Genomic DNA, 17,711 nt, shown 5'->3' on the forward strand with positions numbered 1-17,711 from the left:
ATTTTCAAGCAGTTTTAATTTAATGAAATTCAACCACAAGGCTAAGAGACAAATCATTTTTCCCACGAAGTTGAATGACATAAGAAATTTTAAGCAAAAACCTAATTGGCAACTATACAGTTACACCAACTAATACAACTAAGGACATTAACATGGCAAAGTTGCAAAATACTCAAAAGCACAAGATGAAGTCCACAACAGTGAACATAAAACCAATTTAGCAGACAACAGTTAAGATAACTAATAGTAAAACCTCAGATGAAACACTTTTCCGAATGGCACCAGTAATTTGTGTGTGTGTTTGTGCATGCATCTATATAAAATATTTCAATCAGTATGAAAGAGGAGAAGGCATGGTTGTTTTTTTCAGCAAGCCTTCCAATAGTCTTTTGTAAAAAGGAGCCATTATGAAGCATGATGATAATGCCTTTTCAAAGCAGAAGAAAGGAACTTTCTACCTTGAGGCAGAATCTTCCAGTGTCGTCATGCTGCTGGGAGACTCTTGAGCTACTGTGGCATCAGTGGATTCATAGTCTGATTACTAAAAGCCTTGAGGAAAGCCCAGCAGGGATTCAGCGTGGTGCACATATTCAATCCATTTGCTAAACAGATCCTATATGCACCAGGCCTGTTCTTAATAATACTGTGAACCCCGTTCCATTGTGTGGGGGAGGGCAGAGGGCATAGTTTGAATGCACTCAGATAACAGAAAACTGTTGAACTCCCGAGTAGTGAGCATTCTGTATGAACCCAGCACAATGCTGGAACATGGTGGATACTTGCAACCCAGCCTTAAAGCGTTGCTCCAGGCAGCTAGAAGCCTCCCAGCCCAGGTAGACAGACCAGCACTAGCAGGACTCAGGCTAGTGAACTAAAAACAGCAGTTTGGATGTTGTGGCTTAGGCTCTCAAGCCTAGAGGGTCAGGTGGGCTTGAAGGCCCAAGCCATAACCTTCACACTGCTATTTTTACTCTGCTAGCGGGAGTCCATCTACCCAGGCTGCAGGACTCTCTGCCAACTGCACTGAATATATGCCCAAAGGTTCTATGTTCCAAACTCTGATGTGTAAAATCAGAAAATATCATGATGCTCGGCAAATCTTGTCTGGCAGGAAAGATCACAGTCTCCGGTCACTCTCAGAAAGGGCTTGGCTATTAAATGAAGGGAGGAATCTTTTCTTTAACACTGATTCATGAAAAAGAACAGGATTTTACAGCAAAAACAAGGTTTCCTTCACAGAATATTCCCACTCTTATTGTTTTACATTTGAAAGGGATGATTCAAACACTTTCTCATGAATTCTTAAACTAAATTATAATTAATTGCATCAAAAAGTGAAAAATAAAAGCACCTTTTCCTTCTAAGTACTGTAACAAGATGTTTTTGCCAGAATTATATCCTGCATGTGAAATAAGGAGCTTCTGTCTCAGTACCATTTATAAGACATGACTGCCCCACCCCCAATACAAACCCTAACTTCAACAGTGCCTCCTCATATCCTCAATATGAGCAACTCACACCAACCTGGAACTGTCATTAGAAATGCAGCTGACATGCTGCCGCCCCAAACAGAACCTACCCAAGACCCTTCTCCTTTAACTTCTGCCATTTTTATGCAAGCTTTTCAAAGATACAGCAAAAAGGAAGAAAGAGAGAAAAAGAAAGAAAAAGTCCTTGCCAAAGTATGGTTATCATGACTCCTGTCCTAGAAGAAGCCTGAAGTAGAACATGAAAAGCAATGAACTGGACAAAATTCGTGTGTGTTAGCCCCTGTTCCTCACCAGGCGCTCTGAACAAATCACAGAAACTCAAGCTACATTAATTTTTTCTTGAGACTCCTAAATGCACTATTTAATAATTTTATTAGTGGTAAAGCTCCCTAAGGAAATCAATCAGAAAGTTCATTACTTCAACACTTCAGGTCCAAAAATAATTTATCAACTGGTCTGATATACATCTTGTTGACCCATCTCCTACAGAAATACTATACAAGGTCTGTTTTGTCAACAGTACATCTTCCTTGGTTAATGACGTGGTGACTGCAAAAAACCTAGCTTAAATCATTGTCTAAAAATACATACCATATTTTCCAAGTATTTAGCTGTTCTACTAAAAAAGCAACTTTATATCTAACTGAAACAAGTAGTAATAAACAAAGCCAGTGTTAATGAAGAGCCATGCAACAAGCTGAGAACCACAAGCAGAGCTTTTCAATTCATGTTTTAACGGAAAGTCCCTTACAGATCAGAAATGAGCATTTGGAACTCAAGAGAATAGCAAATAGATTTGGGGCGGGAAGTTGAGGAATAATTCCTGTTGCAGGAACTAGATGTGATTAAACAAGTTATATTCTAAATGTTTACATAGAGAGAGCTGGGTTCTACTATTACGATAAATAGGGATTTACCTAAAATTAATAAAAAAACAGAAGTTGGAGATGGTAGAGGCTCACAAAACCACATCTAGCCCACCCAGCCATCCTCAATGAGAGCAAGATTGTTCCCCTACACTACATCTTCCAGTTTCTTGACAAGCCTATTTTTTAAAACGTCTCAACCGATGAGGGTTCCACCTCTTCCCTTGAGAGACTATTTATGCTGGAGTCTAACAGACCTCACCATTAACAAGTTCTCCCCACCACCCCAACCAGTCAGCCTACATCTTCCTTTTCTTATCATCCTTTTTCTCCTAGTTATACCCTTTCCTATCACTTCTCTCCATCCTTAAAAATACGTAGCTAGTTATGTCACCCCCACTTGTTGGCTTACAGATGTGGGAAGGAGGACAGGTTTTCTAATTTAACAAGGTATCAAGAATTATTTTCCAATCTTTCCCATTAGGCTTTTGTTAGACGGCAAACCGTATCTCAGCATCCTATTTAGAAGTAGAGTACTTCAAATCAAGTTCTGCTAGTATCGAAACTAAGCCCCAACATTAATTAACTGTTCCTTGTAAATTGGTCTGACATGTATCCCTTTGTCAACATACCAAATATGAAATGAAATTTTTTTAAGAGGCCAAATAGTAAAACAGGCAATGTAATTAAACTCCACCTCCTTCCACATATCTGCTAGAGGAGGAACCACACGTCTGTTAGGCTAACTAATGAAAGTCAGGCACATCACAGTGAATTGGGGTTAAATACGGAGGGAAGACCAATAGGGAAAACTGCTCTCAACTGCATTCCACCATTTTAGACTGCCCCATGATAATAAGGTACCTGATCTGAGGACACAGGCAGACAGGGAGGAGTTACTGACCAGTCAATGGACAATCAGTAGAAGCCTACATTTGGGTGCACTACCCAAATGGGGGTTTCAGGGCTGAGAATTAGTAACAGTGTCTGGTAGCAGCATTAACCTCATGGCAGCTTAGAGCAAAGGGAGGACGTTTCCTGCCTACTCTGAGCCATACAAAGAAGGCAGCAGGGCTAGAAGAGGCAGGTAGAAGGATCAGGGACAGTGGCAGTGAAGTGAAGGTTGAAAAGTCCGACTGACAGCCCTAACCCTCAAATCTATTACTGAGTTCACTACGTTGTGACTGAAACCACTGACTGAAGTCTCTGCCTAATGGCCAGGAGAGATGAATCTCCAACTTTGAGGAATAATTTTATTTATTTTAATTATGCTTCTCCTTATAAATATCCTTTAAAAGTTAAAGTACCAGAAACCAGGAAATACAATTTCATGGTGTCCAAGGAGCGCTCCCTTCTGGATCCCATCACCATTTTTGGGATGTAGGAAAGGGCAACAACTTTGACCTATTTCAGCAGCATTAGGAGGAGATTCTAAACTATCTCAGCACTGCCTGATTAGCAGTTCCCCCTCAAAACTGGTTCACTGTTTCTTTAGTTGCCCTGCAGCTGGTGGATTAAATTCCTGTTGCTCTGTTTAAATACAGGCACAAAGATTTGTGGGACTCTTGCACGTATAAATTAATATTTACACAGACAGGGAAGATAGCCACCCTGCAAGCCTAATATTTAATGTTTTTCTAACCTGTTTCTTTCAAGCCATGAAATGGAGTTGCTGCCTTTTCAAGAGTTCACTTTCTACAGGGGTTTCTTTAGAAGTGCCCATTGTTTCCTGCTTTAATTGCACCTGAGGATGCGAGCTGTATTCAGAGGTGCACAAATCACCAGAACAGACCTCCCCATCCCCTCACTTCCTTTCACATCCCCACGCCCTTCCAGCCACTCCAACAAACACTGCTATAGACTCACACTTCCCATGAGGCATCATTCCCTTTATTGAAACGGAACTTTCTTGATGCATTTTCTGTGGAGCTCTCATGAAGGAGTAATTGAGTGTAAAAAAGTTTAACAGTAGTTTCTATTAAAGTTTGAATTCACCAACTTTTGGAAAACTCCGTATCTGAATGAAGCTGCAAACATGATGAGACATCAGTGATGCATGAAGCACATAAAGTTACAGTGAGACAACCATGGGTCAGTAATGGAAAGACTCAACTAAAAAACAAACACAAGAAGCAAGGCCTGTGGAAGCACAGAGTCCCTTACTTGAGGGGAGCTGCCAGGAGAGAAGCCTTGATTGGAGACAGGAGAGGTGGGAGACTGGTTGGCTGGGGATCCAGCATTACTGCGGTACTGCTGGAGTGAAGCCTACAGAACAACACAGAATTAAAGACCATGGGATTGATGGAAGGTTGAAAAATTATATACTTATTGGTTTACAGCTGGGGAAGCCAGATGAGACCATCTTCAAGAACTCCCGGAGATCAGCAATTATGCTATGACCATGAATAATGCCCCAAACGTCATGAAAAAGGTCAAGATACCAACACGGCATGGTCTGGTGTCTAACTATGCACACCTAAAAACAGGGACGTGCTGTTATTCAAGGACAACTGAAGTATTTCTGGTTTATGTTTTGTTTTTGGTTTAAAAAATGGTCAGCCAACACATAAAAGAGACGTGTGGAAAGAGGCCTCCCAATCTGAGAATAATTTGAAAATATTGGCACTGACACCTTCAAACTCAACTGCACCCCCCCTTCTTAATTTGATGCCTATGGCCTTTAGAAAAGTGATATGAATATTGTTCTTCCTACTCTTAGGAATTAGTCTTGGTATATTAATTAGGTTAAAGTATATAATTGCAAAGACAAACCCTTTTCACAACTACATACTTTCCCACCGCATGAACTAGACAGCGTATGTAGGCTAATGCTAGCTATGCCCATATGGCTTTTAGCCTTAGTGAGATAAGATGTTCACAAAATTACCTTTTCACTGTCACATAATGTCCCCTGGATTAAGGTAAGAGAATCACAAACTCAAAACAGATACAGAGCAGCTGTTGAAATAATAAACACAGCTCTTTCTATAATGCTGTCTTTGGGAGCCAAGATTATTATGAGGAAGAACTCAATATTGCTGAGCAAGGAGTAATTTAATCAGACAGTTTTATAGAGTGAGGAGTGGTGTATTAATAACACTTTCTGACACTGTTTAAAATGCATAAAGAATAACTCAAGGTTAGTAAACTTTCTTGACAAAGGTTTTTTGTTTGTTTTTTAAGATCCATAGAATTCAGGTATTATATTGAGATACTGCAGACTGGACTTCAGTGGGGCTATGAGGATTAATGGAAAACCTTTCAATGAAGCTGCACTGTAGCTTAGAATACTTTTTTACCCATGTTTAAAATGTAGTGTACTTGTATACAATTTCAAGCTCTAAAGAGAAACCTAACATTCTGAATGTTAAGGGCTTAGAGAAGTTTAGGATGAGGAAAGCAATGTGAAAAGCAGAGAAGGAAAATCAGAATATCTGTATTAGTTATTGCATAAACATCAGAATGAAAACATTCAGACATGTTGTTTTGAGTGGCTGTCATGTCAAAACCAATATCCCTTCAAACTACTGATTTCTCTTTCACCTTTATCTTCTCCTACTCCCTCACAATCCTGGCATAGAAGCCACATCTTCACCAGCACAACCTGGTTTAAACCTGATCCCCAGATTGAAACCCACAATCATGTCTTAGCCCTCCATAGTGAAATAGCTCTTCTTGTTATCTAAACAGTTGCTAGTATTGCCCCACTGCCAGGAAGAGAAGATGTTTCAGTGAAATCAGAGAGAGCAATTCACTGGCCTTCGGAGCAGAAACAGCAGAGAATGTGCCAAATACCTCTTCCTAGCAACGGGACATCATCTCAGGGCTGGCCTATTATATTGAACCACCTTCTGAATTCTGGATTCCAGTTTGTAGGAAGAGACTGGACAATTTACAATAGAAAATTTTTGCCTTCTTAGTTTAACTCTGCCCTTCAACCGCCATACACATAGATGTGCATACTCAGTTCTTTAGAGAGACTTGAAAGCAACTATAACCAACTCTCCAAGAAATAATGTTAGCCAAAAAAATTCCTCTTGAACAAACTGCTGCGCTTTAAAAAACTGTATCTGTGGTTTTCTGTATCTTGGGTGGAAAATGCAGATTAGCACGACTTTATCAAACTTCAGTTAAATGTCTTATCTGGACTGTGTAGCACTCAACTTGTGGATACCAGATTCACCTGGGGCAAAAAAGAAGTACATATGATGGCTGGGAAGGCAGCAGTACACACGCACTAAAGTGCAAATGCTGCTGTCTGAAAATTAAACTAATCTGACCAAACTCCATTTTGGCAGACACCTGAACATAGTTAATATGAATAAATATTTTTCAGTTTTAGGAAATTCTGGTCTTTCCAATTGTATAAAATGGTCTGGTCTTTCAGAACTTAAAACTAGCCAAATTTCAAAAGATGCTTCTCACTTTACAGATAGCGATGTTTATAAAATGGTACTTTTGAATTCAGTCTCTCCATACTCAGCTGCTGGAAAGCAGCAATGAAGTGACTAACACCTTGTAAACTGCAATGCTAACACAGATGCTTATCTACATCTTCCCTTCTAAAGGCGTAGGGCACTCAGAACTCTCAGTTGTGTCATTTAAAATGACAATTTTCCCCCCAACCACTTCCTTTATTAAAAACCCTACTGACATATCACCTTGACCTCTGCCTTGGCAGTTTATAAATTATTTTATATATCATCCACCCAAAGAATAAGGGCATCATCTTCATTACCCACCCGTTTATTTTTTTGCTGGCCTGAAACTATATCTCTGAAGACGCATCTCCACTGCTTCAAACTTGAGTTTGTTAAACTGATTTTTAAAAAAAATCTATTTAAACAATTTCAAGTGGGCCTGAATTTAGACAGGGTTAGCCAGAGTTATGGAGCCATTCCCATTTTACCAAGTGTTTTAGAAATCACATTCAGTAGTTTAAACAGTTTGGCCTGGTTCATATGGGTTGGCCATATTATGTTTAAAACATTTTTTATAATATGTTTAAAACATGTTAAAAACTGGTTGAGCCAAACTGTTTGAATCCAGTGTATACAGTGCCTGGATGTGGAACGGCTACAAGGGCTAGCTAATGAGAACTCTGACAATGCAGGCCAACACTACTGTTGAATTCTACACGGTCATGTTCTCTGGAAGAAAGCTATCTGGTTTCCACTTATATCATCTTCAGTCATTGCCCAAACTTACCGAGTTGATGTCTATGCCCATGGAAGGTTGGGTCTGGCTGCCTGGAGGTGACTGTGGGATGGTAGATGGTACCGTGACTGAGAGGGGGGGAAGCTGTGCTCCTCGCTGTAAGCCAGAAGTCTGCATTAAAGGGGTATTCTGAGGCAGACTACTTGCCACTTGGGTCTGTTGCTGTTGCTGGGAACTAGCCTGGGTAAAAAACTGATATGGTGGAAGCTGCTGTTCCAAAGACAATGCATCCATAGCCACAGCCTTAAAGAGAAAACAGGAAAATGTACTATGCAGAGCTCTGTTCAACTCGGAGACTCCTAACATTTGACACCAAGTGAATATTCATATCGATCTAAGCATTATATATCACATAAGCAATCTGGAAAGTTAGCTGAGGTCTTGCATTTAAAAAACAACAACTTGCATTTAAACCTTCAAGGATGTGGTTTAAAGGGACTAATTTGACATTTTATTTGTTGTAAATAAATAAAAAGTGTGTTTGCAAACCTAGTTTGATGTTTGATTTGAGAGCTGACAATGGACCAAACTAGAGCATGCCAGGTATGGCAGAGGCAGCCTACAGGTGCATCAAAGGGTCAAAAATCCTAAGAGCCAAAGGAGTTTCTCACATGATTCACATGGAAGCATGAAACACAAGAGAATCTTGTGATGGTATCTTTAAAGAAAGATGTTTTCCTCAGTGCTTCCAAGGCCTCGGAAGACAAAGTGAAATCTGTTTCCTTAAACTGTCTTCTCCACTGTTTGACAGCATACATGAATTTATCTCGGTAGAATTGCTCAGATCTGGCTGCTGGCTTTGATTTAAAAACAGCCCCAAAGCATTTATTTATAAAAAGGAACATAATGACACTAACTTTACCTAAAGGAGAAAATTATGGAATTAATGATGCGACTACAGGGTTATCAACCTTGCAGCGAACATTTCCCTATGTGAATGAAGTTAGAGACAGCTATGATCTAAAACTTTACAAAGTGGAACAAAGTTTGTTGTTCTTACAAATGTGCTTCTCCAGATCTCCAAGCAGCTTCCTACCTGAGTAATTGGTGACAGAGGTGAGAGTGTAGGAGACATCTGTTGGGACTGTGGTCGTCTGGAGTCTGCATTCAGTGAGAGGGGACTGACAGCTGGCTGCCGGGATGAGGCTTGCGTCGTTGTCATTCCTGCCATTAAAGGAAGAAACCAGTTTACGCAGGAACTGTGGTGATACTTATTTACATTTAACAATTTGTTTATATGAATTAAAATTATGATGAATAAATGGCTGAATTTTACAAAACTTTACTGTAAAGTGTTCAATATGGCTAGGCCAGTATTCTATGCTGAACGCAGCATCAGGCTGAAATTCTTAGCAAATCTGTAATGTATTTTGTGACAGTGAAAATGCCATGATGGAGAGAAGATTGTTGCAAGCATCTCTGCTGATCACTCCTGTTGATGTATAACTAGATACTGCCATTCAATTAGTCCAGTGGTTGTCAAACTGGCACGCAGAGCCTTTCTTGATGCTTCATAGACTGAAACATTTTAAGAACTGGGCAGTGCAGTTTGTGATGAAGGGAACAGGAAGGGGGTCTGCAAGATGATCCCTTTCTAACAAAGTGGCCCACAGACTGAAAATCAGAACCACCAACCTATCCCAAAGCCCATGAGACCCACTGGAAACTTCCATGGGCAAATGAAGTCAGGTCATTTTATAAAAACATAATACGAGCAGGGCCATAATTCCGTTTCCTGGAATGATGGGGAAGGCTGTTATCTGTGTTCATCTCATAGTCCTGAGCCACTTCTTATTTCCCCTACTAATATCAGACACTTTCAAGACTCTGCATTGTGGATACCATTGTTCCATGCCAAATGGACTCCCTTTGGCTGCAGGCAATCCTATTTATTAATACTTACCGTGCTGTGACACCTTTCATTCACAGATCAAGTGCTGTACCGACATTTTTTAAGCCTTACACAGACTCTGGGAACCATGTAGGGGGCCCACATCCATAAACAATCTCAGGCGTTCATATACTACACTGAGGAGAGCCATACAAAGCACCTAGGCAGAAAGTACCTGTTTGATGAATCGGTGATGAATGGTTGCATTGTGGGGGAGTTTCTTTTGTTACTGGGATAAGAGGTCAGATTTATAGATGAGGGAGGTTTCAATGGTCAGCACAGAACACTCTACAAACAGTTACTAAGGATATTCCTACCCCTACATAGTTTGCATGGCATCAGCACTTTTCATCAGGGGCACTTCGTTAACTAACCCTCACAACATCCCTGTGGCACAGATATTCATATGCCCACTTTACAGCTGAGTAAGTTGAATGCACAGAGATTAAACGACTTTCCCAAAGTCAGTGAGCAAGAAAATGGCAGCGCTGAAAATAGAAACTGGCAATCCCAACCCTGCCTCTCCTGCTCCCTTCCACCCCCAAGAAATGCTGTTGTTAAATGAGATACTTTCTCATTCCTGAAGCTCTCATGACTGAAGATAAAGCAAGCAACCTTATGATGAAAGACTACCAAGTTGCTGTAATTTACCAACTCTTTCTGCAGTGAAGGAGCAAGCCCATGTTTCTGTTAGTAGTCATGACTGAGGGATCAGTGAGAGACAAGGACAACACAGAATCTGACACCAAAACTCTTGCCACAGTTTGATTGGTGCTTATGGCTCTCATTCATGTGACAAGATTGAACAACCCAACAGCTCCAGATGGTGTATCAGAGTTGCAGAAACTTGGAGCAGAAAGACAAGGAAACAAGTTACTCATGCCCGGTTTACACTAGAAAATTAGGTCACTTTAACTACATCCATCAGGAGATATGAAAAATCCACACTCCTGAGGGGTTTTGTTAAGCCAACCCAAGTCCCCGCGTAGATAGCGCTACATCTACAGAAGAATTCTAGCTACTGTCTCATGGAGAGGTGGATCTCTGTGTTGTAGGTAGTGTCTACACTGAAGCACTACAGCAGTGCATCTGTGCTGCTGAAGTGTTAAGCATAGACAAGCCCTGAGTCGTGTGCTCTAGTTCTGCCCTTCCCCCCTCCCAGTGTTCTATACAACAGGATAGTACATTTAACAGATATTTTTCCTCGCCTCGTTGTCCTTATGCCACTGAATCCTGAACAATGCTTCTGCCCACTGTATTCACCAGCCCTATTCCAGCTGCATTTGAAAGGAGATAAATGGTTTACTGGCAGGCAAAGCAAGACCAGATTCATTTTAAGTGTAACAGATTTGTTCACATGTGTAGATGAACAGGACACACAAGTAGTTTTCATTACAATAAATTTAACTGCATTAAATATGAATTCCCCACAAAAGCAACCAATCTCAACAGGTAACATCTGTCAAGGTTCTGCATTCACTCTGACTAGTATTGCCTATTCGCTTCAGCTCATCCTTGAAAAGCTGGGATAAAGGCAGCACTCACAGAAACACTATGTAGCTAATGCAAAAGGTGATTTCAATTCTTAATTATGACAAAGTGCTCTCTGTACCCACTGGAGGCTGATGCAAGAAGCAACACTACAGAGATTGCCAGAGCCTTTCATGCAGAGTTTCCATCTTCACGCCAAAGCAACTGAACTTAATTTTAGCTATTATGTTATGGAACAAGGACAGGACAATCCATTCAATACAGCTCTGAGTCTGCTTCCTGAACAACATGTTAGTTTTTGTGCATTTCAACATCAGAGAGCTACTGACAAGCTGGAGGGAACTTAGAGGAGCACGAAAACAAGCAGCTGGAGACACTGACTTTCAAGAAAGCCATGAGAACCAGAGCTGGGCAGAGAATGGCAATTCCATTTCACTGAGGATTTAGAAATTTGGTTTCATAGCAATTTGAAACAAAACATCAAAAATGTCAAAATCCTCCATGAAACAGAATTACTGTTCTCTGCCCAGTTCTACTGGGAATCTCAACCCTTAAGCAGTCAGCCTGGTGGATTGTCCTGGAGCAAGAGACCCTGGAAGGCTGGGCTGCTTGACATGCGAGAACCCCAAATCCCCGGGCTCCCAGCACCCTGTCAGCCTCTAGGGGGGCTGCTAAGGAACTGGGCAGGTGAGCTGGCAGGAGGTTTCCAGTGGAGTTTAATTGATATCAACACAGCCCCGCAAAATGCTTAGATTTTGATGTATCAAGTTCTGATGAAAATGTTGTGTGTAAATATTTCCAACTAGCTCTTATAAGAAATCCAAAAAGGTGCTTTCTCTCCCCTTACACCTCCTCCAAAGTACAAGGGTAAGTGTTCAGAAAAAGCATATCTCAACATATACAATGGGAAATAGCTCCTGGGAAAGGCTTGATTAAAAAAAGGGTGTTTTATATTTTCATTTGGACAATTGTAACTAAAAATAAGTGGATGAAATGAATAAAAAAGGACTGTTCGGCACATCAGTGAATAAAAATATTTCTAACAGTATTCTTGTGACATTCTTTAAATTACTGTCATTGGTTATGTGTCCACCTGATTAGAATCATTATAGCTCTGCAGTGAGTACTTTTTAAAAAAGCTTGCTGGGGTGCTTTGCCGAAGGAAGTACACTTCTCTTGCAAGATACAATGGCACGACTCCATTTGACTAGCAAACAAAAGTTGCTTGTAATTATTTGATGGTCAGACAAACTATTAACCCCACTCACATCTATCCCCCTAATAAGTATAACCTCAGAAGAAAAAGAGAGCGCCTTTAGGGTAACACTTAGAAACCCTCTTCCGAGGGGTCCTCGGATCCTATAACTTCAAGGTCTTGTGATCTAAGCAGGCTGAATTAGCAGGCTCCTCTTCTGCTACAATGCCCAGTCCTGGTCTGCAGCAGCCTGAAGAGCCACGTTCTGTGCTGATCACTGATGGCTACCATATAAGAGGAATGTTTATCCCAACTCCCATGCCACATGCCCCAACACCACCTTCTTTCTTCTCCTCCCTTCTGTCCTTCGTCTCAGTCTGTTGTCAGTCTCTCTCCCTTCCCATTATCTTTCCCATTTCTTTGCTTCTTTTGCAGCCCCTGATGTACAGTGTATACAAAGTAATAGGGCCCAGCAACAGAGGCAAGCTACACAAGAAAGGGAAGGAAGAGTGCAGTATAACCAAGACAGCTTCTATAAGGAAACGAATACTGGCAGCACTCATTCAGTGGCCCTCTGGGCTGGTGCTTTATAAAATGCAATTTCTTTGCTAATGGTGTTTTCAGTGATCTACGGCGCCTGCTTGCTCAGGCAACATGAGTTATTTCTAAATAAAATAAAATAACCCAAGTCAGAGATTGATTCTTTTTTCTTTCTGATCACTGGCTCAGGCCATTTATCTGGAAAAGCTTACTGGTCCTGAAAATACAGTATTTGTGCTGGTCTACTGACAGTTTTCTAGCAGGGTTGATAATGTGATTTTTAATTATGTATTATTTGTATTGCAGCAAGCCCTGAGGCTCCAACCAGCATCAAGGCCTATTGTGCTAAGAGGTGTACAAACACAAGAGTCCTTGCCCTGAAGAGCTTACAATCCAAGACGACAACAAAACAAAGAGCGAGTAGGATACAACATTAAGGCAATGTGGTCCAGATGGTTGTAAGTTTATTCCTGAAAGTCTTACGTAGGTGGGTGTATTTAGGATCTCTTCAAAAATGCAGTTTGTGCTATGAAACAGTCAGGCTTACAAATAATCCTGACTAGAACATATTTTAGGGGCCTTATAGACTATTTCAGTTGCCTAACAGTCCACATTAGGTTCAGGTAAAGGAACAATACAATCTCTCAAGAGAGTCACCACAACAAAAAGAGGACAGAAGGAATGGAAACAAGAAATCAATAAGTTTGCTGCAGTGGTTACCCTATGTGGGTGCACTCTGGCTGGTGCTCCATAAAATGAGTTGATTTACTGCCAAGATGCGGACATTGCATCTCACCCTGGGAAGACTCATACAAAATAAAACCAGAATAATGCATGTGTGCCAAGAATGAAAGATGGAAGAATATCACAGTATGTATACGCAAAATATAGTTAATTAATTATGATGATTTACATTTCTATATCCCAAAAAAATTTATACAAGTTGCATACACAGAAATCATTTCAACCACCAATGAAGCCGACTTTGAGATGAAACACAGCAGCTGTTTAGTAATGTTCACCAATGCTACACAACTGTTGAGGGATAGAAAGTGACTTTTTACTGACAGAATCTATAAATTAGCCCTTTGACTATGTTCTTACCCTGACTGGCAGTGCTGATGCCCAAGTGAGTCAAGTTGGCTGCAAGATTTCCAGTGCTATTGGAGCTACTCAGGGATGGGAACGTGGATTCCTCAGGATCTAGTGGTGTTGGGAGAGGAGAAGGGAAATGGATGTTTGTCAGGTCTGGCAGAGAGCCACCTGTGTTATGTGCAGCCGGAATCAGTGTTGTAGTGTTTTCCTGGTCAGCTGATGGAAAGATGCTAAATTAAAAAAAAAAAACAGTAATAAAAGTCAGTTGAGATTTTAGTCTACATACACACTTCCCACATGATATACAAAAAGAAAGTTTATCTGAAGCGGTCATGCACAAAGCTATGTAAAAAATATACATATAAAATATTTAGACTGGTCACCGTTATAAAGTTTCAACATTTACCCATGGTTGTCACACGGCAATATTTTCAGTGGGGTTGCAGTTGTTTTCATATTACACCTCTACCTCGATATAACGCTGTCCTCGGGAGCCAAAAAAATCTTACCGTGTTATAGGTGAAACCGCGTTATATCGAACTTGCTTTGATCTGCCCGAGCGGGCAGCCCCGCCCACCTGGAGCACTGCTTTACCACGTTATATCCAAATTTGTGTTATATCGGGTTGCATTATATCGGGGTAGAGGTGTATTTAGAAGAGGGAACTACACTTTGTGCATTTCAGGGTGATTATGATCCCTTGGGTGCTTATAAAGCCTACGTCTCAGTGACTAACTCTACTTGAGGTATGCATAAGGTATCTCACAGAAACATGCAGTCTCCTGTGTCTTAGTCATTTAGAAACATTTTTTGTACACTCACTTGCTTCTGCACCTGATAAAAGTTTCCTGACAAAGACACACATCCAAGATAACTGCAAAGTTGTATTAGTTTTGAGTTATGCCTAGATTTGTGCACTGAATCCACTTTGTAGGGAGGTTCTGAGAAGTATTTAGCCAATAATGTGTCTTTTTTTTTTTTTTTTTTTTAATAAAGTCCCCTCTATGAAAGAGTTCATTTGTCAGGATTTGCTAGAGGCACCCCCAAAAATGCATCACTTAAGGAAATCAACAGGAGACTCAGGCAACCTCTCTGGCTCTTCGTCTATCTACTCCAGAATTATGCATTCTAGAGCATATCTAGAGAACTCAAAAAAGCCAGCGGGCTTTCACAGTGTGTAATGTGCTTTCCTGATTATCTCAATGCTTTTTACAAAACATTAATTGACAACAGCCCCCAGTTTTACAGATTGTGAATCAGGCACAGAGAGGTAAAATGATTTGTCCAAGTTCACACAAAACATGCCAAACTGGGAATAAAACTCAGAATTCTTGACTCTCAGTCTCCTGTTTTAATCACATGTACTCTGTATAATTAGTTAGAGACTGAATCTAGAACATTTTTAAAATGGTTTCATCATCTGGGTTATCATGGCCAAGCAAACCATTTTTCAAGGAATGTTAGCATTCACCACGTTTTCAGGGTTTAAAAGTAGCCTGGCTAACATTGTTTCATTGTCAGCATAGAGGGAACCTTAATCAATAGAGCTTGTGGAACAGGAAGCTTAGATACAGGCAGTGAACTTTCTACATGCAGCCCTACAAAACCATACACCCCACTCCCAAACTTACTTGATTCCTGGAACTTCACATGATTTAGGCCTCGATGACCCTGTCTAAAATAGAACAGAAAGACACTGTGAAAGGCAGACATGTGCAAAACAACATTTAGGAAATAATTTGTTTAAAAAGATAGGAAACCTACTAAATGAAACAACCTAAGGAGAGCAGTTTCTCATATGCTCTTAAAAGCCTCTTCTTGCTCAAAATGGGTGTTTGGTGCCACACCAAAAACTGATCTCAGCATGGACTTTAAACCAGCTAAGCTTCAAAGTTCCAATGATAAACTAAACAAAATGAAGATGGAGCAAGGGTAAAACATCTCCTGCTTGAGTCAGCATGCAAACATCGGCCACGTCATTTTTCTTACTAAATCTAAGCCTCTAGCTCTACGTGGGGGTTGTCAATGTTAAATAAATGGAAATCTACAAACCATCACAAAGACGCTAATTGAGTGACAGAAAAGCAAGTAGAGCTTGGAAAGTACAAGACAGGTATATTAATAAAACTTTAATAGCTTATCTAAGCCCTTATGATCTCCCACCTCACAGTGCCACACACCAAAAGCTCCAAGGCATAGCAACTTTCATACCAATGGAGGGGAAAAACGCAAAGCTCTCTAACACGGCTCCATGAGTCTGCAAGAGGGCTACACAGAAGTACTTGCTCCCCATATCTCCCAGCTCAGGATATAAACTCTGATCCCCAGTGTTTGTTACGTCAAGTATTTTCATTTTGATATTTCTGACTTCTCCTGGTCCAGGTCACATTTTGTTTTCCTGAAAAGCTTCCTGAACAATTGCAGGGTACATTCTACCAAAACAGGATTGCAGCCTTCCTGATAAGACATCATAGTATGAAATGTTTTAATTACTGCCTTTGCTAGCAAATCTTTGTGCTAAAAGAACAGTTGTTAGAAAGTAAAAGCTCTCAGATGAGGTACAAGACTATGCATCCAACTGTCATAAACCAGACAGTCTGGCATCCATAGTACATCCAGAATACAAGTCCTACTTCTATCTTAGTGAGTTCCACTAGCTCAGAGAAACCTGCCTCCTAGACACTTTATGGACATGAATAATACAGTGGTAATCCACAGAAAGAGAACCTTACAGTCCTCCCAACAACGTCACTTTCAAGGCTTCTCATATGAAAATCCCATATGATGGCAGCAGTCACTTTGTATGATCATAAAGCAGAATTAGCTACTCATATAAATAAAAATCTGCATGTAATACAGGGAACTTGATTAACAAATGCACACCTTGTTATAAAATGTGCATACCTTTTTTTTAAAAAGGTTACATTTGCTAGGGGCTGACTGTTAAAACACATAATTGCCAAAGTGAGCAGGAAGACCGTAGAAAAGGGAAAGCTGCCATGCTGAGAAGTCACAGTTAGACTTTGAAAATACTTTAACACAGAGAACAGCTCAAGAAAAATCATTAATTCAGCCTTGGTTTTGAAGAACTTCATGAACCAAACATCCTTTCCCAATTGGTTCTTTAATATATTTTTTTTAAATCAAAAGTTTATTAATATTCAATAATCAGACCTGTTTAAACATCCAGATTTATGTAAGTATTAAAAAGATATTCAGATCTCAAAAGCAAATGCTACCAGTGCTACTTCTATCTAGTAACCAGGATGATGGGGGAAAATATGGAGACAACAGCCGCTCAATAGGAGCAAAATAACTAAAGTCCTGAATATTTCCCATTTGTTTTACAAACAACAAAAATCTGATAACTGTTTTGGGTGCTGAAGTTGCCTTGAGAAATGCCAATGAGACAAATTCACAGAAAAAATGTAAACTAGGAGAGAGAGAGAAGAGGCAGAATGGTGAGTGGTAGAAATAAAAGCAGAGATACAAGTAGGGGTAGAGTGCATTTTATTTCATTAAAGGGACATTCTGCATTTGAAAAGTCTTCCAAGACTCAAGTTTAGAATACAGTTTCCCCCGAGATAGATGATAGCAATAGGCACAGAGATACATATACTGCTCCCTGATCTCACTTTAGGTGGTTTGTTGCAGAATACAGAACTTCAACTCAAGTCTGAGCAAGCAAAGTTCATTTCAATTCAACATTATTCAAAATCAGCAAAGAGTCCTGTGGCACCTTATAGACTAACAGACATATAGGAGCATGAGCTTTCGTGGGTGAATACCCACTTCTTCGGATGATGCCACATGGGTATTCACCCACGAAAGCTCATGCTCCTATACGTCTGTTAGTCTATAAGGTGCCACAGGACTCTTTGCTGATTTTACAGATCCAGACTAACACGGCTACCCCTCTGATATTC

The 17,711-nt window shown here is 40.3% G+C and overlaps 1 protein-coding gene across 7 annotated transcripts in view; it reads right to left on the reverse strand.

Annotated features, from left to right (window-relative positions):
• CRTC1 (CREB regulated transcription coactivator 1) overlaps positions 1-17,711 on the reverse strand; it is a 68,484-nt gene that overhangs the window by 16,970 nt on the left and 33,803 nt on the right. For 3 of the 7 annotated variants that reach the window (XR_006177193.2, XR_254593.3, XM_005278980.3), the window contains exons 7-11: positions 15,417-15,460; positions 13,795-14,015; positions 8,610-8,737; positions 7,565-7,816; positions 4,520-4,621 (exon numbers count right to left, since the gene is read on the reverse strand). Coding sequence is in view for 3 of the 7 variants with exons in the window: in XM_005278980.3 (XP_005279037.2) it covers positions 4,520-4,621; positions 7,565-7,816; positions 8,610-8,737; positions 13,795-14,015; positions 15,417-15,460 (747 nt within the window). In the remaining 4 variants the exon portion in view is untranslated. The remainder of the gene's footprint in view (positions 1-4,519; positions 4,622-7,564; positions 7,817-8,609; positions 8,738-13,794; positions 14,016-15,416; positions 15,461-17,711) is intronic. The other 4 variants (XR_010594909.1, XM_005278982.3, XR_010594910.1 and 1 more) reach the window with 2 other exon arrangements.

This window comes from Chrysemys picta, chromosome 25, assembly GCF_011386835.1.
Source record: "Chrysemys picta bellii isolate R12L10 chromosome 25, ASM1138683v2, whole genome shotgun sequence".
Lineage (NCBI taxonomy): Eukaryota > Metazoa > Chordata > Testudines > Emydidae > Chrysemys > Chrysemys picta.